The following is a 22,227-nucleotide window of genomic DNA, read 5'->3' on the forward strand; positions in this document are numbered from 1 at the left end:
CCCCTTGTTGTGAAAGATTCTTGGGATGCTGGTCCCCTCCAGTAATAAACAATGCTAGAAACGACCCATTTAATCGTAACTATGTCAATAAACGGTCGAACATAATGTAAATAAATATTTAATATTACTGAGTAGTTATATTTTACTACTTTGTATTAAATAATTGTTTAAAACTGAGTTATATCATTATGAAGGATAGTTGCGACTAAGCAGGTCGTTTCTAGCATCGTTTATTACTATAGGGCTCTACCATCCCAAGAACCTATCATCACAAGGGGGGAATAAAGAGCCAGAAACTTATGTAAACGTCAACAGATGTGCATCTTCATGTGAACAACCGTCTGAAGATCAACTTGTCGGTTCAAAATCGGTTACGGCGCTATTTATATAAATAAATAACATTAACAATAGTAGCTGCTTACTGTCTTCTTCTTTGAAAGAGTCAACCTAAATTTTTATAATGTAGAAAGACGCAGATTTAGTACAGATCCGAATTAGTTCAGCACTTAGCTAACATTTAGAAGAAAACACGATATTTATTGCAGGTTTAGTGTTTATGCTACTGAGCTCGTGTTGCTGCTAATGGTGCTACATGATGTGTCAGTGGTTGATCACATGAAGAGCCTGCCAGTTAACGTGGGATTTGGGGTATTGCATGGATAAAACTCTCTCTCTCTCTTTCTCTCTCTCTCTCTCGGAAGGCACAACGGTACCGACCTACCGCCGTGTCATCCTCAACCGATAGGCTTTCCTGCTTGTAGATATGGAGGAGCATGTTGTCAGCATACCGCTCTCACGACTTCTTAATCAAGTAGCTCCTCAATGGGCCTCACAAGGGCTGAGCGCAAACCGACTGTCAACAGCGCTGATGCCGCAAGTGCTAGTCAAGCCCGACATTGCTGAACTTCGGTGATCTGGCGGGAACCGGGGTTACCACTGCAGCAAGCTTGTTGAAGTATAGATAACACAGTGTGCATACCAGTGTGTGTAACTCAGTACCTTTATCAATAATACTTGCTGTAGAAATTCGTGCATATGGAAGGGGACGCAATGTTTGCCTCGTTGTCGAGTAATGGCGAAGGTGTCTTCCACTGTGCTGCCTGTGTATTGCGGTCCCTACTCCTACGACGCTTTCATGGAAGACCAACAATGATCCGCCATTCCTCAACCAAGTTTTTTACGTCTAGAAAAATATGGGGCTAACGTGTTCCTCTCTTCGAAGGTGCCGACTCCTTAGCAGAGTCAAAGGCATTCACTGGTGTTACTCTGGTCTCTTGACCATCCCAGAGGCTTGAAACATTTCAGTTCACAGCGAGCGCCTGACCGCTGGTCACTGCAACCTGGCTGTAAGGCTCTTATACCGTGAAGATCACGATACATAGTGGAAGGCTGTTTATAAAAATCACTGTATTGAATAGTTTGTAGTAAAATATACATCAAACTGCTTCAATAAATACTTGGTTTCTTCGGCAGAACTGAAGATGAAATTAGTAAGCCTGGAAATACGTTTCGCTGTTACAATATAATTTTCTAAATGAAGGAAGCAAATTACAAAAATTTGGACTGTAACTTTGTCATACTTAAATAAATATTTTCTGATGACATCTTTAGTAACAAACCAAATGAGTTTTCTGAGTGCCTTTTATGTGGAACCTATTTCAAATGGTCAAATGGCTCTAAGCACTATAGGACTTAACATCTGAGGTCATTAGTCCCTTAGGCTTAGAACTACTTAAACCTAACTAACCTATGGACATCACACACATCTATGCCCGAGGCAAGATTCGAACCTGCGACCGTAGCAGCAGCGCGGTTCCGGACTGAATCGCCTAGAACCGCTCGGCCTCAGCGGTCGGCGAACCCATTTCATAGGAAATTTACATTCTATGCTTCATTAGTATCTGTAGATGTCTGCGCCAAAACGTTGTTAATAAAGGCTGTGTATGAGAGCTACACAAGAAACTTATACTCAGCAGAATGTAACGGCACTCAAAACTGAAGAATGTGTAATATCTCTTTATATTCTACTAATTATCGCTGCACAATTCTATGAGTGAATTACGTTTCTTACTTGACCATCTATATACTCGCAGAATCGATGCGCAAAGTAGTACAGCACTGTTACTATTCTATGAGCGCATAATTACTCTTTGTAATATTCTCTCTGGTGTGTTGAGGGGACTTCTAGGATCTTCTCCGTGCCGAATAGCCGCATTGAATAATTGTAATTTTGCTATCGAGATTACTGGAAGAAAGAGACTGAAAATACATTGTATGCTACTCAAGAAAATATATACTGAGCATTTACATCAAAGGTGTGTAAGGAATTTCATTATATATGTATTGGAAATTTGCACAGAGGTGTCGTTTCGTTGGTAATCAGAAGGGAACTTCCGATGAATTGGAAACGAACCGGCAATTATTAGATACAAGAGCTCCATTATTTCATCGGATAATTAAACTGTATCAAAGCAAACTTTCCGCTTGATCTGAGGTTTCCCGACTGACTACGCAACGCAAGAAAACCAGGACATTTTATTTACACAGGATTTCAGATCGCTTCGAATCATCGAGACTGCGGACAAGGAGAGTTATCGTCCGATTCTGATTAAACAAGTATAGCTTAGTTATAACTTTCGTGAGCGACTGTGATGACTGTGATATGGCTGCTTTTGAATGAGATCATTAATAAAATACTAATAACTAACTTTCGTCCTTACCAGCAACCAGTATAAACACAATATTAATTAAAATTATAAATGGGAGGCATGTAATTTTAATATCTAAGACACCATAAAGTAACTAGTGACTGTAACGATGGACGGGGAGTAGGGAAGGTTAGAAATTAAGTGTATCCTGCTGAAGTAACCTTGCTGGGTATTACATGCTGCGTAGAGAAAGCTCGCTGAGCTTTGCCGGGTGGAATCTGTCTTAAACATTGCCCACTAAGTGTTTTCCTACGGTGCAGCCGCTTAGCATGGATGCGTAACCAGCTCAGTTAGTGTCATTAACGAACTTGTTGAGTAATTTGAGAAAGGTGCTGAACGGCTTCCTAGTGTACTATGAAGGGGGTCACCCTGGGATGGCAGCTGGTCCTCTCAATCTCTTTAATCGGCTATCGTGTACTTTGAACTGTACGTTCCTTAGTGGACTGCTCAGTGTTTCTATCATTTATTCGCTCACTTCCACGGCAGCAACAATCTGAAAAGCTACTCTCAGGACTGCTAGTAATATGCTTGCAGGAAGCACGTTGCACGCCTTATGCTACCTGCTTGTGAAACAAGGTCACGACGCGTGGCGTATTTGTCGACCTCCCCCCGGGATGTCGGAAGCGGTAGGTGAACTGCGTATTGACGCTGACCTGCTCGTCGATCACACAGCTCTGCTTTGTGTGGTCAACACCCGGCGGGTATCCACGCTCAGTACCACTGTTAACTCTCGGCTCGCAGTTGACGTGACTTCTACAGTTTTGTGCGAATGACGCAATAATTTTCCGCCTCAGGAACATAGAATCAGTTATGACATGAAAACAGAACACATAATACTATTTGAAGGATTCGCAGATAGTTAGCGTATACGGCATTTCTTCACTCCAGCCCTTTACTTTGAAGTGGTTTAGGGTCATCAGGAAAGTAACCGACTACAAACGCTAAAGTAAGGTCCATGATGAGTAAAGAACGTCGATTCTGTAATTTGAAATGATTACAGAAAGAATACAAAATGAAACCACAATGATATCCCTTTACTGCGATCAAAAGTTTGCCTAGAGCGTGACGTGTACGAGTGCCGTGTAAAGTATTCTGAGTTACGTACTTTCATGAACAGTCGTCATTCAGGAATTAGGCTCTTTATTTTCCTGAGGCCATCTGAGAAGGTGCTACACTAACAGCTACACTCGCCTGCACGTAGCTGCTGGTGGAACTCGAAAGTCGAGAGACTGTTGACAACAAATGAAGTCTAAAAACCGATATTGTACTGCGCGTACGTAAGACTTTTGTGTGAACTGTCTTACTTTTGTCTTAAGGAAAACAAGCGTCGGTTTCCTATGATTTGACAGCATGCGATTTCCACGATGCCCAGGTTCCTGTGTATGACGACAAATTTATCGTGGAGACATATCGCTGTAGTAATAGGGCGCTTATGACGATGTTGCGGAGTCAAGGGCTGCTGCCCGTCTGGGGGCCCGGCAGTGGATATTCTAAAGTGTTCCACGAAATTATCGTTCAGGTAATCTGATACCACACCCTGGATAATGACTGGAAGGGTATTCGGCCACCCTCCACCACTAACGTTGCCTTATGAAGATTAACATGCCGACTAGTAAAGTGACAAGAAAAGGCCAAAAAAAAAGAAAAGATATTCGGACATTTTCACTGAGGTTTGCGACAGAAAAATGCAGCGCAGATGCCAGTTGCTGATTTAGTCGAGTATGCGAAGTGGTAACTCTCTAATCAGATCTCGTTGACTGTGTTCTCGTAACAGATTGCTTTTTGTACAGAGGTACTGTTACAGCGTATGTGGCAGTGGCACCAGCGACAAGTATAGTAACACACTATGCTTCACAAAGCGTCTGCCATGTACAGCAGCAAGCGCTATACTCATCAAAGCGTTTTAGGAGGATAACATTTATTTGAGAAAGGTACAACTTCCGAAACGGAAAGTCTGATCCACACCACAGATTTACTGCTTAAAATTGCGGAATTCGAGGCCATCTCTCCGTCATATACGTGAAAGTCATCTTGCTTCTCTAAGAGCTACAAAAGGGTGTGCGGAAATCACGAGTACAGAGTTAAGGATTAGTGGAATAGACTGAGCACACAGGATTTCGAATAGGAATCCATCTCCGGTAACGTAACGTTTCCGTTTCACAACTATTTCAGATCAAGTGTTAAGCTCACCGCATCTCTTGAGGGAAAGAGCGATGTCTCCGATTTGCCTGTTAGGGTATGCAACAGGGTAGGCAAAATGATGGATATTATTCGCACGATAACCTGATGTCAGATAATGTTTTTACGCACAGTGTTTGTTCCATAGCAACACTGTTGTTGTTGTGCATCAGCACTGTATTCTGACCACGGTGTACTCGAAATTTTTTTGCCGGCCACATGTGACCGAGCGGTTCTAGGCGCTTCAGTCTGGAACCGCGCGACAACTATGGTCGCAGGTTCGAATAGTGCCTCGGGCATGGATGTGTGTGATGTCCTTAGGTTAGTTAGGTTTAAGGGGGGTAGGATGTCAAACGGGCCGACTTGGAGCAGGAGAGTCACCACAGGACATTTTAAATTCTACTGTCTGTACTTTTATAAATAAATTCACCATGACCAGGAAAGAATGAAGAATCACACTCATCGCAGTGGAAGTTCAAAAACGTAGCAAAATACCTTTTTTTACATGTGAAATTTCATCATTTTTTCACTTATTACTGGCTGCATTTGTTCCTATAGGTACACTTTTCTTCCTAAGTAAGAGAGATTCTTCGATGAATTTTTCATAGTATACAAACAGTAGCTACAGGTGCATGAAACTCTAGAATTTTCCAAATCTATTAAAAAACTGTGGAAAAAATTGAGATAATTAACTATAAAACTTGAATTTTTTCTAAACATGAAGCTTAAAATGTAACAGTTCATTCATTTTTTCATAAATTAAATAACTTCTACAGTTTGATACACCTGTAACTATGGTTTGTATGCTGTGCAAAAGTCATCGAAGAATCTCTCTTACTTAGGAAGAAAAGTGTACCTATAGCAACAAATGCACCCAGTAGTAAGTGAAAAAAATGATGAAATTTCACATGTAAAAAAAATGTGTTTTGTTACGTTTTTGAGCTTCCACTGCTATGAGTATGAATCCTGAATCCTTCCTGGTGATGCTGTTAAAGTTTTATGAATTTATTTGTAAAAGTATAGAAAGTGGAAATTAAAATGTCCTGTGGTGCCTCTCCTAATCCAAGTCGGCCCGTTTGGAGTCCTACCCCCTTTAAGTAGTTCTAAGTTCTAGGGGACTGATGACCTCAGATGTTAAGTCCCATAGTGCTCAGAACCATTTGAACCGCAATTTTTTTCCCTAGGGAATGATGCAAACAAATTTTTGAATCTGAAAGAAGAGTTAGTGATAAATGGATGGATTTATTTATTTTTCCCTTGGAACTTTTACTTACATGAATTTGGTTGTTAGAATGTGCTCACTAGTGCCTCGTTAAATTTTCTTTACAGTAATGGATGGACCGAGCATCTGATTTGAAATGATGTAGAACGGAAACAGTGGGTTCTCGAATATGGGTTCCTATTTAAAATATGGTGTACTCAATTTTCTAAAGCAAGTTTTACAAATTTGTAAGAGTAATTTTCGAACACCCATTACACTCTATTCAAGCGTCTGTTTAAAATTGTTCCATTACTCAGGTACGGAACTGGTTTGCTTAAGAAAGTAGATGGCCCAGCACTTCATTATACAGCTGCTTCCATTGTTTGGTTCCTCAGTTTCTGCGCTCGTTGTTCCCTCTAACGGTCTCGCGCTGTGTGGGTTAGCCGTCCTCCCCAGCCAGAATGCCTGAATTTGATTTATAGGGTGGGGGGCAGCCACCCCAGCGGGCCGGTCGCTACGCGCCCGGGGTTGCGTCACCAGCTGCGGGGGTTGTTGTGACGGCGGCCGCCCCGCCTCGTCGCAGAGCACGGCTGGCTGTCTGCGGCAGCCGGCGCTGACACGCCGCGACTTGCCGGGGCAGCGTCCCGCCCGCCTCACACCTCGCGCCGATATAATCTGCCAGGCTGCAGTCAGGACACAGCGCAGTGAAGAGCTGAACGGCAGCCGACTGGCATCCGTGTTTCTCACCGACGTCTATTGCCACAGTGTTCACTTACACACAAGGCGGACGGAACATAATGGGGGCGTTAGCTGGTGAACTAAGCAGCAGCATTTGAACATACACTGTGTGGTCAAAAGTATCCGGACACCCCCAAAAATATACGTTTTTCGTATTAGGTGCATTGTGCTGCCACCTGCTGCCAGGTACTCCACATCAGTGACCTCAGTAGTCATTAGGCATCGTGAGAGAGCAGAATGGGGCGCTCCGCGGATCTCATGGACTTCGAACGTGGGTAGGCAATTGGGTGTCACTTCTGTTGTATGTCTGTACGCGAGATTTCCACACTCCTAAACATCCCTAGGTCAACTGTTTCTGATATGATAGTGAAGTGGAAACGTGAAGGGACACGTACAGCACAAAAGAGTACAGGCCGACCTCGTCTGATGACTGACAGATACCGCCGACAGTTGAAGAGGATCGTAATGTGTAATAGGCAGACATCTATCCAGACCATCACACAGGAATTCCAAACTGCACCAGGATCCATTGTAAGTGCTATGATAGTTAAGCGGGAGATGAGAAAACTTGGATTTCACGGTCGAGTGGCTGTTCATAACCCACACATCACGCCGGTAAATGCCAAACGACGCTACGCCTGGTGTAAGGAGCGTAAACATTGGACGACTGAACAGTGGAAAAACGTTATGTGGAGTGACGAATCATGGTACACAATTTGGCGATCCGATGGCAGGATGTGGGTATGGCGAATGCCCGGTCAGTATGCGTAGTGCCAACAGTAAAATTCGGAGCTGGTGGTGTTATGGTATGGTCATCTTTTTCATGGAGGGGGCTTGCACCCCTTGTTGTTTTTCGTGGCACTATCACAGCACAGGCCTACACTGATGTTTTAAGCACCTTCTTGCTTCCCACTGTTGAAGAGCAATTCGGGGATGGTGATTACATCTTTCAACACGATCGAGCACCTGTTCATAATGTCTGGCCTGTGGCGAAGCGATTACATGACACTAACAACCCTTTAATGGACTGGCCTGCACAGAGTCCTGACGTGACACCTTTAGGACGTTTTGGAACGCCGAATTCGTGCCAGGCCTCACTGAACGACATCGATACCTCTCCTCAGTGCAGCACACCGTGAAGAATGGGCTGCCATTCCCCAAGAAACCTTCCAGCACCTGATTGTGAGAAGAGTCTACTTCTAAGACTATTTAGGAAAAGCGTCATTTTTAAGAGTTTTATGTTGTGGATTTTAATGCTTGTGGGTCTGATGTTTATGACACTGATGTAGTAACAATTGTGGAATTGGTTTCTTCTGTGTTTAGTTATACTGACTTAGAAACTGTACTGTATTATCACTGCTGTATGGCCGTTTCCTCTGCAGCAATAGTTGGGATCGCGTTCGTTAGCTGGTTTATCTTGAAGTGTTGTTGACGAAATTTCGCGTTATTGTGTATGTATACGATTTTTTTCTAAAAAAAAGAAAAGGTTTACCTTCTTTTATCTCGTGCTTCTAAAAAGAAACTCTTCACTAAATACCTGTAGATTTCTAGAGAATCGTAACGAAGCAGTCATCTAAATCGATGTTTCATACCTCAGGGTCCTTAGGAAATTTAATGAATGACAAATGTGTTGTCTCTTTTTTGTTATTGCTGGAATTAATTGCGCTACGTACGCTCTATTTTGCGTAAATCATGTTGATAATCAATATAAAGGATGTTACGAATGGACGTTTTACGAACATGAAGTAGAAGAATAGCATATCTTTTTTGCTCCCGCTAAGCTTAAGTATAATATGCACATTCGTCTATAAATGGGCAACATATGTTAGTAATACATAAAGTAATTCATTTGATACAGCAACGATTGATGTGTGGAGCATAAAATTAATTTGCTTCACTGAATAATATGGCAATCTTCTAAAGAGGTACAACCAATGAACACAGCCGGAGTATGGCCTCTCACATCTTGTTATGACTCCATATGCTAAAAGGCACGTGATAGTTTAGAATACGAGGCGATGGAAACAAACTACGAATGACAGAAAATGGCTCTGAGCACTATGGGACTTAACATCTATGGTCATCAGTCTACGAACGACTGTTTTACGAAGCTACAGAAACGATTCTTCCAATTTCATGGTTTTTCCATTGATTTTCCAACCTCTTACACTAAAGATAGCGTTAAGGAAAGAAAGCAATACGAAGCACAAAAAACTATTTGTGTCGGTAACCTTTCGAAGTTACTCCTTGACATCGAGCCAGCACATATCTTGACTTCTTGTTTGTCTCACATAACATTGCCCAACACAACGGACAGATACTTCTGTTAACGATGACGCCTGGATCGTCGTTTTGCGCGGGTCACCCGCGGCTCCAAGGTTGCCAAATGTAAGCAAATAGTGGTCTGAAGCAAGTAATTCAAAGAGTTTCACGCTTAATAATAGCCTTTCTCATCAATTAACAATTATGTTTTCTCTAGCTGAAATTGTTGCTACTATGCTTGTTGTTGTCTCCATTCCATGAGCGCCGGCGTAGACTCCATACCTATTGCAAGCAACAGCAGTCTGTACCAGTAATGCGAAACCTCTAGCTGGGACACTCTTGCGTCGACGCCAGAACTCAGACGCCTCAGTGTGTGGAACTTTCTTTTCCATCTGTTCCAAGGTCACAGCTGTGATGAATTTATGTAAAAAATTAAGACAGTGTGTCAAACTGGCACAGTACTCCAAGTGCCTTCTCTCATGACTACTGAACTATCAACTGTGGAGTCTGGAAACGCGTCGTTGACTCATTCCAGGCATATATTGTGTATAAAACGCCTCACTGACGCACTCACCGCTTATACTGTATACAGTGTGGTTCAACTGGCCCTACGTCTGATTTTTCTGCAATCCGCATCACCTTCGAAAACCATGAACAAGATTTTCCTATTCTCTCACTCTGTTTGTAGGAAATTTCATGTAGTTAAATTTTGTATTGTCATGCGTTTTCACTAGAAGTCATAATTTTAGAAATATTCAAGAAAAACGTACAGAAGTGACATTCAAACGCATTTTTTTAATAACTAGAAAATCCTGGCCTCCAGCAAAAACGTATCCAAGTACAAAATTTAACTACATTAAATTTCTTACAAAGATGTCCTTTTCATTATTGCTGCAGGACTAATAGTTTGCATGTAGCAAGTAAGAGAACAAGAAAATCTTGTGAGTGATATTTGAAGGCGTTGTGCGCTGCATAGAACCCAGCGGTAAGGGCAGTAGAATCATCCTCTATTAAACGTCTCATGACTCACTCAGGGCATAGACTGTACATAAAATACCTCACTGACTCACTCAAGGCATACGCCGTATATAAAACGTCTCAATGTTTCTCTCAAGGCATATACTACATATAAAACTCCTCACTGACTCACTCAAGGTACGCGCTTTGTATAAAACGTCCAGCTCATTCGCTCAAGGCATACACTGCATAAACACCTCACCGGCTCACTCATGTTTGGAAGGTATATGGAGAGGTAGCAAATACGAGCTGACTGGTGAGGTGTGTCAAGATAACCCAATTTGTAGCCCCATTACCAATAAAGAGCAGGGATCTACACTCTGCCTCACAGTTTTAAGTTGTCAAATGCTTCATGATTTCTCATTCCATACGAGTTTTCAGACGGAGAAAATTAATTTATACGTCATAAAAGTAGGGATGATTGGGTACGACAAACTAAATTTCTTAATTGTTAGAGACTGAAGAAGTCAGTGGTGAAAGGCCTAGCACTATATTTAAATGTGTAGTTTATTATTCCCGCCTACAGAGGGTATTTGTAGTGACACACAGATGCTGCACATCTCTACGACAACCATCGTCTGTGGCCGCAAGGGGCGGAATTGGCGCCTCTCACCGAGCTACGGCAGCCGGACTGTCGTTATTCTGTTGTGCCATGCTCTATGAAGTAAGTTCACTATTATACCGTTGTGACTACAACGACACTACTTAGCTTCTGGACTGGCTTAATTTCGCTACACATTCGGTGTGTAGTTTCAAAGACTATTGTTCTGTTTACAGTTTATACTTTCACATTGGATGTGGACTGAAAATACAGAGCGTTCTAAGACGATTCAACCCATCTGCCAAGACAATGTCTTCTATATGAGTGGAAATAGGAACTTGTGGTGGACTTGAACTCACGCATTGAAACTGAAAGTTTACGTTGGCACCCGTTGTAAGTTGCCGATTCATGTGGTTACTGGTAAGAGTGCAAATAGTTCGCTAGCGTACTTTACGCTGTGTGCGTCACGTCGAGATGACGATAACACATCAACAAAACGCGTTTTGCTTTTTCTTGTTCAACAGGTGCCATTTAGTTACAAATGTCTGACATATTTTTCCTCGAGAGTACGGCACTGCACGTCTTACAGTGTAGAAGACGTTCGAATTCTGCATTCCACTATCGGGCTCCAAGGTCACCTGATCACAGTGTGTGTGATTTCTTTTTTTGTGGTGGTTTTTAAAAGACTCCATCTATGTACCACACCCTCCGACAACTACGGGTGAACGGCGACGCCACCTAGCAACAGTGGTGAACGCAGCAACTCCTGACACCTTCGCCGGTTGTCATCATCGTGTGGATGGTTAATGTGTGTTCAGTGGGGTGCACATTGAGCGCTTATGAAAGATATCTGAAATTTTGGTCCTAATCATGATTGTAGAAGTATTCAGTGGTTGTATGCGCATGCTTGCAGAAGGTCACATATTTCTTGAAATTAACAGTTTAGTATATGTAATTTAAAGTTCATTGCGAGTTTCTATCTTCATTCATGTACAAGATATGAACTTATGACATCAGTACAGCCTGTACTATTGTGGCCTCCCTCCCGTGGGTCGGGGATGCAAGTACTCTGCTTCACATTCATTACATCAAGAGAACGAGGGAAATCACGCAAGAAGTTAAACCTGATGATGCACAATTCAAAGTACACGACATATCTTAAAATTATACATTTGTCATGATACTTGTACAGACTATTGTTGGGAAAAGCTAAACAGTGAAATAAGTGGAAAGTTTAATAATGAAAAGAAAGCTATAAAGGCAGTACATTTAGTGTATTATTAATTTTTCCAGGTGTATATCTGGAATAAATCCTACCAAAATCAAACCATATTTGAATCCAGGACTAAAATCTCGATTTTACAGCGGAGTCATCACTGTATTACATCCCGGATTTCACATGCACTGTACTGACACAAATTTGTATTAGTCTTGTGCTGCCAGTCGAAAAATTTTCGTAGCTAATACCTGAAACGATACATTATGTTTTTAGAACTACCTATGGAAGTCGACAATACCCTCATTCACAAAATACTGGCAAAGCGCCACTTTAGAAATAAAACATGCGGCCAGAGAGCTTCTTGGGTGGCAAGAGAACACAGCCGTCTATTGTTTAGTTGAAGCAAAATGCAAAACCTAACACATCACGAAAAAGTGATCGAAGATAGTATGAGCCATCCATTGTATAAATTCTACGGTTTGGGACAAAATATCAGAGTTTGATGTCCCATCATTTACAAGGTATTGGGTAACGTTCGATTACATCGGATTGAGTGATTACTTAACCTGTTGCTACTGAGTAGAGCCTGAAGGTATTTAAAGAAAAATCGAAAAACTTAAAATTAGAATGAACATGCGAGCCTCACGAACACGAGTCCACCACAGTCGTAAGTCAAGGAAGTGAGGAGGTGTGTATGTGACCAGCGTCTCACAGCTGGTTTGCAATTATTATCATGAGTGAATGAAGGTCCATTTCATCCAGTTTATGAGCGAAGGAAGCAGTACGCAATGGACATTTTAGCTGAATAGCCGCTGCTGAGAACGGCACATAAAGCTGCACCTCTTCAACGAGTTAAAAAAAAAAAAAAAAAAAAAAAAAAAAACGAAAGAGGGCAGTAGCAGACTGGAAGCGTGCAATGTGGTTCCAACGAATGCACCCAGGGCCATATCAGACGTTAACATGCAATGTGTGGAGGACGACCTTACGTGATGCTTTTGGATGGTTTTCGTTCCACGTTTTGGATCGAATCATTCAGGTCATTCTAAACGTCAACGGGACTGTATATTTCAACACTGTATGTGACTTACTATCACTCTTTGTTCTATATCTTCATGATTAGTGTGGCGTGGACATCCCATCTTTCAACATGAGAACCGCCGTGTTTTCATCGTCTGGCGAATACTCAGGAAAGCTGCCACAACTCGAGTGGCCTGCTAAATAGCAAGATCTTAATTCCATAGAAGACTTGTGAGACTGTTTGGGACAGTCGATGAAAAGTAGCAATCAACATTCGCACAGTTCTTTAACTCTGCGGGATCTAATTGTAAATGAGATACTTCATCTGGCTATGGCATACTTGAAGAAACTTTCCGACACTCCTCCTCGCCGAAATGACCTGGTTGTAAAGACCAGAGACGGTATTATTGCATGGTATTACTTTCATGACTGCTTGGGGTGGCTAAGTTGTTGTCCGTTGTGCTTATCATTGAACACCCAAACTAATTTCAGAACTCCAAAGTCTATAATTAATAACGTGTTCGTTTCAAGATAAGCGTCTTTTAAAACCTACCACATTTTTTTATCAATAGAGTTGTGAAAATCAGTATAAAGGTACGGATATTTGCGAGAAAATTAGCATTGTCTGTTGGTATAGTTGTGCACGACGTATTTGCAGTAGAATGAAATCCAGTACACCGACATATGTCGTGATATAGTATCGCATTTGATATCAGTAGTACAGTACATAGCAAGACGTCAAAGATTCAGGTGGTGGAGGATGGAACTCTTGCAAATGCAGTCGGCTTTGTGCGCTGTTAGCGTGTGAGTACGTGCATTTACTGCAGACAGGAAACAGCCACAATTACTGATAGTGAATGCTGTGTACATAAACCACGGTTGTGACAGTGTGACTCGGAAAACAGTTATCATATGATGAAAAAACAAAAATCGGTACGTACAAGGAAATGAGGCTGTGTAATCGTCAAATTGCCGAGAAGGTGAACTGTTGAAGTACAATGATTGATAAATTATGACTAACTGACAACCTCAGCTGCCGACAGGTGTTGTTGGTATACCTCGATGTGGACAGCTGAAAATGTGTGCCCCGACCGGGACCCGAACCCGGGATCTCCTGCTTACATGGCAGACGCTCTATCCATCTGAGCCACCGAGGACACAGATGAATAGCGCGACTGCAGGGACTTATCCCTTGCACGCTTCCCGTGAGACTCACACTCCCAACTGTCCACAATTCTGTATATGTATTGTACCTTATAGACATTTGCCCACCCACTCATTACTCGCGCACGCTTTGGCGATTCCCGTAAGAGTTTGGGCAACGTGAGCGCAATACATATATACAATACATATGTAGAATTGTGGACAGTTGGGAGTGTGAGTCTCACGGGAAGCGTGCAAGGGATAAGTCCCTGCAGTCGCGCTATTCATCTGTGTCCTCGGTGGCTCAGATGGATAGAGCGTCTGCCATGTAAGCAGGAGATCACGGGTTCGGGTCCCGGTCGGGGCACACATTTTCAGCTGTCCACATCGAGGTATATCAACAACACCTGTCGGCAGCTGAAGTTGTCAGTTAGTCATCATTTATTCCAGGGAAAAGCTGCACGGTCATCAACAGTAACTGTTCTTTAGAGAACAAGTTACTGTCTTCGTATACAATGATTGATAATTTCGTTAGAATGGGCGCACCTGTGGACAGAACGGAAAATTGAAAATTATCTGAGGCACAGAAAAAGTTACTTTTGCACAAAGTAAGAGGCACAGACCGTTATTCTTCTGAACTTCATGCCGATTTAAAGTTGCCAGTAACTGCCAGTCTTGTACCACAAACGTCTTGCATTCAAGAAGCGACTGCGGAAACCTGTATTAATACGCAGACATTAAGAGGTTGGATTGGAGTTTACTGAAAAACATGTGTCATGGACTTCACAAGGGGAATACACGATGTTCAGTGATGAGAAGAAGTTTAATTTAGATGGCTATGATGGATTTAAATATTATTGGCGTGATCTGAGAACCGAACAGCAGGTATGGAAGAGAAGAAATTTTGTCGGTGGAAGTGTAATGATTTGGACAGCCTTCGCGCTAAAGCTAAGTTACCCATTTCTTGGCTGAACACTAGGAAGAAGCCTACGTACACTGTGATGCTAGAGGCAGAACTGATTAGAACGTATGATTACCTAAGGGACGTAAGTCTAAGGTTTCAACAACACAATTCATCTGTGTATAGTTCTGCTAGAACCAAAAAGTGGTTTGAAACTAAAGATACCGATGTCTTGCCCTGGTCTGCACTTAGCACGAATTTGAATTCCGTGGAAAGCCTTTGTGGAATACTTGCAACTCGTGTTCATCGCAATGGAAGGCAACTAGGGACCGTATGAGAGCTGAAAAGAGCTATACGAGACGAGTGGGCTACAGTTCCACTGCAAGAAATGCAAACCCTAACAAAATCAGTGAAGAAGAGAATTTTTGAGGTAATTAGGAAGAATGAAAGTTGGACAAAGTACTAACAATGCAATAACACAACACGACAGTGAGTGCCTTTGTACCAAGTTCCATCCACGAAAGGCATACTCCTTATTTTGTTACACATGTTATGAAAGGAACATCGTAATTCTGTCATGACTGTTTAAGTCTTATTTGTATCTACTACTTTCGTAGTACATACGATGAAAGTGTGCTTCAGACATTGTACTATCAATTTGGTGGATCCTTGCCTTTGTACTGATTTCCACTACTGTAGCTCTGATTTATTAAAGGTGAGAATGTCACTGTGACCCGCTGATTTGCGGTTTCCATCTTACGTACAATACAGCATTGATTTTTCTATTCTTTTCAGACAAACAAGTTTGTCTCTAGTGGCCTGTGTAACTATGAAGTTATTTTATCAACGATTATGCTTCGGGCCTTCGAATTACGTAAGTCTATACGCTACTATAGAGTTCAGTTGCATGCCATTAAATGGTATTTTATGTTCTGCAAATAAGATGGCGGTGATCCGTTCACTTTATGAAGGGTGAGCTACTAACGAAAATCTCTCATTGGCACCTAGCAAAATAACATCTCCCGTGTCGGTGGAGAAGGAAGTCTACGATGGACTGGGTAATATCCCAGGATGGCTAGAATCACACTGGCTCTCGGAGCAGGTTAGCAAATAAGTTTGATATTCGTCTCCTCTGCTATAGCATTCTCAAGATAGCATGCAGGATGGAGAGCTGAGTATCACCATTCTAAGCAATACGAAAATTACCAGTTATCAGACGTCATAAATGCATCGACATTCTTCAGCCCCTTTATTTTCTTTCTATTTTGCCACTATGAAGTTTGCTGGAAAACGTAGTCCATTGCTGAATTACTTTACTTGGGCAGCGGCCGGCCACTGTCTTCGTGACACATGAGGGCAAAAAGAACACAGCTGTTCTGCCACCGAGGGGGGAGGAGGTCCCTGTGCAGGAGTTGGCTGCACGCGGGCAGTACCCCACCTAGCGGCGTGCGCAGTTGTGTCGCGGCCAGATTTGTTGCAACAGGTTGGCTGCTGAGTCCAGGGACACGGGCGAAAACAACGCTGTGCGTCACGTTGATACCACGGCTGTGTCTCAACGCTTCTAGCCCTGCCGCAACACTTCTTTCTGATTCCGAGAAATCAACAGTCGATCAACATACTCGCCAACTTATGCGTTCACCATTGCTGCTATACAGCGGTGATCGAAACGCGACAACGTACTTTATGCTTTGTAAGGTTCTCAGCTAAAGATGGAAATTTAGATGTGTAATATGTTGTTATGTAGTCAGACATTTCTGCCTGAAGCGACGCATTGATTTGTTAGCTTAAGTCATTCAGAAACCGGTCTCACTTTATTCCTTTATGTACGAGTACATTTTAATTGCAGGCAGATGTAAGGGAACTTTAGAAAACTTGTTGAAAAGGATCGACAGTAGACCCAGGACGGCACATACACTGAGGTGACAAACGTCATGGATACCTTCTAATATCGTGTCGGATCTCCTTTTGCCGGGGTATTGCAGCAGCTCGACGTGGCATGGAATCATCAAGTCGCTGGAAGTCGCCTGCAGGAATATTGAGCCATAATACCTCTATATCCGTAAATAATTGCTGAAGTGTTGCCGGTGCAGGATGTTGTACACGACTTGACTTCTCTATTATGTCCCATAAATATTCGATGAGATTCATGTTGGACGATTTGGGTGGCCAATCATTCCCTCGAAATGTACAGAATGTTCTTCAAACAACAAATGTAGCGCGGTGACATGACATCGTTGTTTTGGAACAGGAAGTCCATGAATGGCTGAAAATGATCTCCAAGTAGCCGAACATAACCATTTCTATTGTATGATCGTTTAGTTGGATCAGCAGACCTAGTCCATTCCATGTAAACACAGCCCACTACGGAGCCACCATCAGCTTGAACAATGCTTTGTTGACCACTTGGGTCTACGGCTCCGTGAGATCTCTAACATACACTAACCCAACAGTGAGCTCTTACCAACTGAAATCGCTACTGGTCTGACCGTACCAAGGTTTTTCAATCATCTAAGGTCCAATCGATATCGCAACGAACCCAGGAGAGGAAGTGCAGGCGATGTGCTGTTGGCAAATGTACTCGCGTCGGCCGTCTGCTGCCATAGTCCACTAACGTCAAATTTCGCAGCACTGTCCTAACGGACACGATCGTCGTATGTCCTACGTTGATTTCTGCGGTTATTTCATGCTGTGTTACTTGTCTGTTAGCACTGACAACTCTACGCGAACGGCGCCGCTCTAGGTCGTTAAGTGAAGGCCGTTGGCATCTGTGCTGTCCGTGGTGAGAGATAATGGAATTTGGTATTCCCGGCACACTCTGGACACTGTGGGTTTTAGTATATTGAATTCCCTAACGATTTCCGAAATGGAATGTCACATGCGTCTAGCTCCAACCGTCATTCAGTGTTCAAAGCCTGTTATTAATTCCCGTCGAGCGGCCATAGTCACGTCGGTAACCTTTTCACGTGAATCACTTGAGTACAACTGACAGCACCGCCAAAGCTCTCCCGTATTATACCTTGTGTACACGTTAACACCACCATCTGCATAGACTGAAGCGCCAAAGAAACTGGTATAGGTATGCGTATTCAAACACAGAGATATGTAAACAAGTAGAATATGGCGCTGCAGTCAGCAACGCCCATAAAAGACAAGTGTCTGGCGCAGCTGTTAGATTGGTTACTGCTGGTAGTACGGCATGCAATCACGATTTATGTTCGGGAGGACGACGGTTCAATCCAGCGTCCGGCCATCCTGATTTAGGTTTTCCGTGATTTCCCTAAATCGCTCGAGGCAAATGCCGGGATGGTTCCTTTGAAAGGGCACGGCCGAATTCCTTCCCTAATCCGACGAGACCGATGACCTCGTAGTTTGGTCTCTTCCCCCAAAACAACCAACCAACCACGATTTATGTGAGTTTGAACGTGGTGTTACAGTCGGCGCACAAACGATGTGACACAGCATCTCCGATGTAGCGATGAAGTGGGATTTTCCCGTACGACCATTTCACGAGTGTACCGTTGTAAGTAGGCTGTTTAGGTTTTTATATTGGTAACGCCACGTAGTGCTCCGTATGAAAATCACTGGCTGTGCTGTGTGCAGTCTGTGGCTGGTTAGCATTGTTGTAATATTCGCTATTGTAGTGTTGGGCAGTTGGCTGTTAACAGCTCGTAGCTTTGCGCAGTTGGAGGTGAGCCGCCAGCAGTGGTGGATGTGGGGAGAGTGATGCGGAGTTTTGAGAGCGGACGATCTGGACGTGTGTCCATCAGAGACAGTAAATTTGTAAGACTGGATGTCATGAACTGCTATATATATTATGACTTTTGAACACTATTAAGGTAAATACATTGTTTGTTCTCTATCAAAATCTTTCATTTGCTAACTATGCCTATCAGTAGTTAGTGACTTTAGTAGTTAGAATCTTTTATTTAGCTGGCAGTAGTGGCGCTCGCTGTATTGCAGTAGTTTGAGTAACGAGGATTTTTGTGAGGTAAGTGATTCATGAAAGGTATAGGTTATTGTTAGTCAGGGCCATTCTTTTGTAGGGATTATTAAAAGTCAGATTGCGTCGCGCTAAAAATATTGTGTGTCAGTTTAGTGATGATCAGAATAAGTAAAGTGAGAAATGTCTGAGTACGTTCAGTTCTGCTCAGCTGTTTGAAAATCAAATAACGTAAGATGTTTATCAGCACAGTAATTCATAAGTTTTTCTAAGGGGATGTTTCACTGTGAATACCAAGAATCCGGTAAAACATCAAAATCGCGGACATTGCTGCGGCCGGAAAAAGATCCTGCAAGAACGGGACCAACGACGACTGAAGAGAATCGTTGAATGTGACAGAAGTGTAACGCTTCTGCAGACTGCTGCCAATTTCAATGCTGGGCCTTCAACAAGTGTCAGCTTGTGAACCATTCAAGGTGACATCATCGATATGGGCTTTCGGAGCCGAAGGACCACTCGTGTACTCTTGATGACTGCACAATACAAAGCCTTACGCCTCGCCTGGGCCCTTCAAGATCGACGTTGGACTGTTGATGACTGGAAACATGTTGCCTGGTCGGACAAGTCTCATTTCAAATTGTATCTAGCGGATGGACGTGTACGCGTATGGAGACAACCTCATGAATCCAAGGACCATGCACGTGAGCACGGTACTGTTCAAGCTGGTGAAGGCTCTGTAATGGTGTGGAGCGTGTGCTGTTGGAGTGACATGAGATACGACTTTGACTGGTGACACGTACGTAAGCATCCTGTCTGATCACCTGCATCCATTCACGTCCAGTGTGCATTACACCGGACTTGAACAATTCCAGCAGGACAATGCGACACTCCTCACACCCAGAATTGCTACAGAGTTGCTCCAGGAACACTCTTCCGAGTTTAAACACTTTCGCTGGCTACCAGACTCCCCAGACATGAACATTACTGAGTATATCTTGGATGCCTTGCAACGTGCTGTTCAGAAGAGATACCCAGCCCATCATACTCTTACGGATTTATGGACAGCCCCCAGGATTCATGGTGTCAGTTCCCTCCAGCACTACTTCAGACATTAGACGAGCCCATGCCACGTCGTGTTGCGGTACTTCCACGTGCTCGCGGGGGCCCTACTTGATATTAGGCAGGTGTACCAGTTTCTTTGGTTCTTCAGTGTATGTTGATATCGGTATCCCATGACTTTAGCCAGCTCAGTGTGTTTTAGATTTCAACAAAGCAATGGTGATTCTACTGAATACTAAAAATAGTATAATAACTTGCCCATTGGTTTAACATGAACTTTGTGAATCACACAGCAATGGAACAAGTGAAAAATTCTTCTATTTAGGTAGAAACTACGTACAAGTTGATGATATCAATGGAGATGTGGCGGATAGATTGGTGTAGAAAAATTACTTCAGAAAATAACTATAATGTTATAACGTATTGCTGTGGGAGTGAGGGAGAAGTTCCTGAATGTGCATACCACTGTGTAAGAGAGAAAAGCAGACCATTGGAGTTCCGCAGAAGATGAAATAGTAATCAGTTGTATGCGATGTCATAGAAGAATGTTAATCATGAAGTAGGCATATAGAAGAGGGGACGAAAAAATATTAAGGAAAGATGACTAAAGAAGAGGTGGCAGGTTAATGGGACATCTACTGTCGCAACAGGTATCCTTGTCATTCGGGAAATAGTAACGAAGGGCAAAGAACAGTATAGGTAAATCTATTATAGATGATGTAAATCTATTTTAAATGGTGTTGGGTATAGCCTGTTAGACTACCACAACACATTAAAAGAAGAACTGTCAAATTAGGCTTCATGTCGTTAAACAAAAAAAAAAAAAAAAAAAAAGATAACTCATTACACTAAAACTAAAGAACTGACTGAAAAAGTTGCAAGAGAGAACAGAGTCGACGACAAACAAAATGGTTCTCAACAGAAACTGTGAAATCTGTATAATTGTAAACTGTTCTTAGAGTAAAATTATACAGAGTGTTACTTCCGTTTTTATTCCTAAACGTAGTTCAGTAAATGATAATCCTCATTAAGCGCAAATCAACATGAATTTGGTAGCACGAAAAGTGTGTGGATCGTAAGAGCAAAAATAATTTGTCATATTTCTTAAGTAGGGAGTCCACAAACAAATCCGACGGAGAGTACCTGCCACGTTGGCGACCACAGTTTTTTTGCAGTTATACGCACATTCAGCTGGATGTTGCGCCTGAAATTATAGAACGAGCAGTGTACCTATAATTATTTCACTAAATTTCTTTCCGTGCGGTTCTGGCGCTGCAGTCCGGAACCGCGGAGCTGCTACGGTTGCAGGTTCGAATCCTGCCTCGGGCATGGGTGTGTGTGCTGTCCTTAGGTTAGTTAGGTTTAAGTAGTTCTAAGTTCCAGGGGACTTATGACCTAAGATGTTGAGTCCCATAGTGCTCAGAGCCATTTTTGAACTAAATTTCTTTGGTCAAAGCAGAGTGCCGTGTTGTCACTTTCGAGACATATTTTTAAATTCAAGAAGGTTAAATGACGAGGTTATCACAAACGATAGTTCTAATCATAGTAACAATCGGAATAAACAAGTACTCCACAATAAACTATGTTTATATGAAGTACGTAATATTTAACAACCTCGTGTGATACTAATGTCCAGAGGACTGAAAAATTCTGGTTGAAGGAGGAAATACGAGTATTTTTCAGTTTAACAGCAGATAATTCTTCCAGACTATGAAGGTTTGCCGAAAAATCATGATGAGTCATGTACTGGAAGGGGTGGCCTATACGTGAATGCAGGCTGGCTAGCCTACCTTATGTCGCAAATCATTTTTTGTAAACATTACATGCATCAAGACATTTCTAATCAGCTTAGTTTTTATGTTTATTCCTTTATAACCATAATAATGTTTTTCTCTATTTTTACACAGAGACGTGTATAGTATTCAGCGAGTCACAATTTTTATTTTCATCTACGTTCTTCTGTATGTTGAAAGTATCCAACCATTTTGTGATGACTCTTACGGTAAATGTTATAATTGAGAGCATTCAATCAAACGGCCGTATTGTGTAATTTCACAGAGTTTCTACATCACGTAAAGATATTTTCCACTTCCCAATAGACTTCAAGAAGAATATAATAATTCCAATCCCAAAGAAAGCAGGTGCTGACAGATGTGAAAATTACCGAGCCATCAGTTTAATAAGTCACAGCTGCAAAATACTAACACGAATTGTTTACAGACGAATGGAAAAACTAATAGAAGCCAACCTCGGGGAAGATCAGTTTGGATTCCGTAGAAACACTGGAACACGTGAGGCAATAC

At 42.4% G+C, this 22,227-nt stretch overlaps 1 protein-coding gene across 1 annotated transcript in view; it reads right to left on the reverse strand.

Annotated features, from left to right (window-relative positions):
- The window catches only part of LOC126260613 (proline-rich protein 36-like), a 144,038-nt gene that overhangs the window by 68,574 nt on the left and 53,237 nt on the right, over positions 1-22,227 (reverse strand). The window contains exon 3 of the mRNA XM_049957950.1: positions 6,509-6,770. Within this exon, the coding sequence (XP_049813907.1) occupies positions 6,509-6,770 (262 nt within the window). The remainder of the gene's footprint in view (positions 1-6,508; positions 6,771-22,227) is intronic.

This window comes from Schistocerca nitens, chromosome 5, assembly GCF_023898315.1.
Source record: "Schistocerca nitens isolate TAMUIC-IGC-003100 chromosome 5, iqSchNite1.1, whole genome shotgun sequence".
In the NCBI taxonomy this organism is placed as follows: Eukaryota; Metazoa; Arthropoda; class Insecta; order Orthoptera; family Acrididae; genus Schistocerca; species Schistocerca nitens.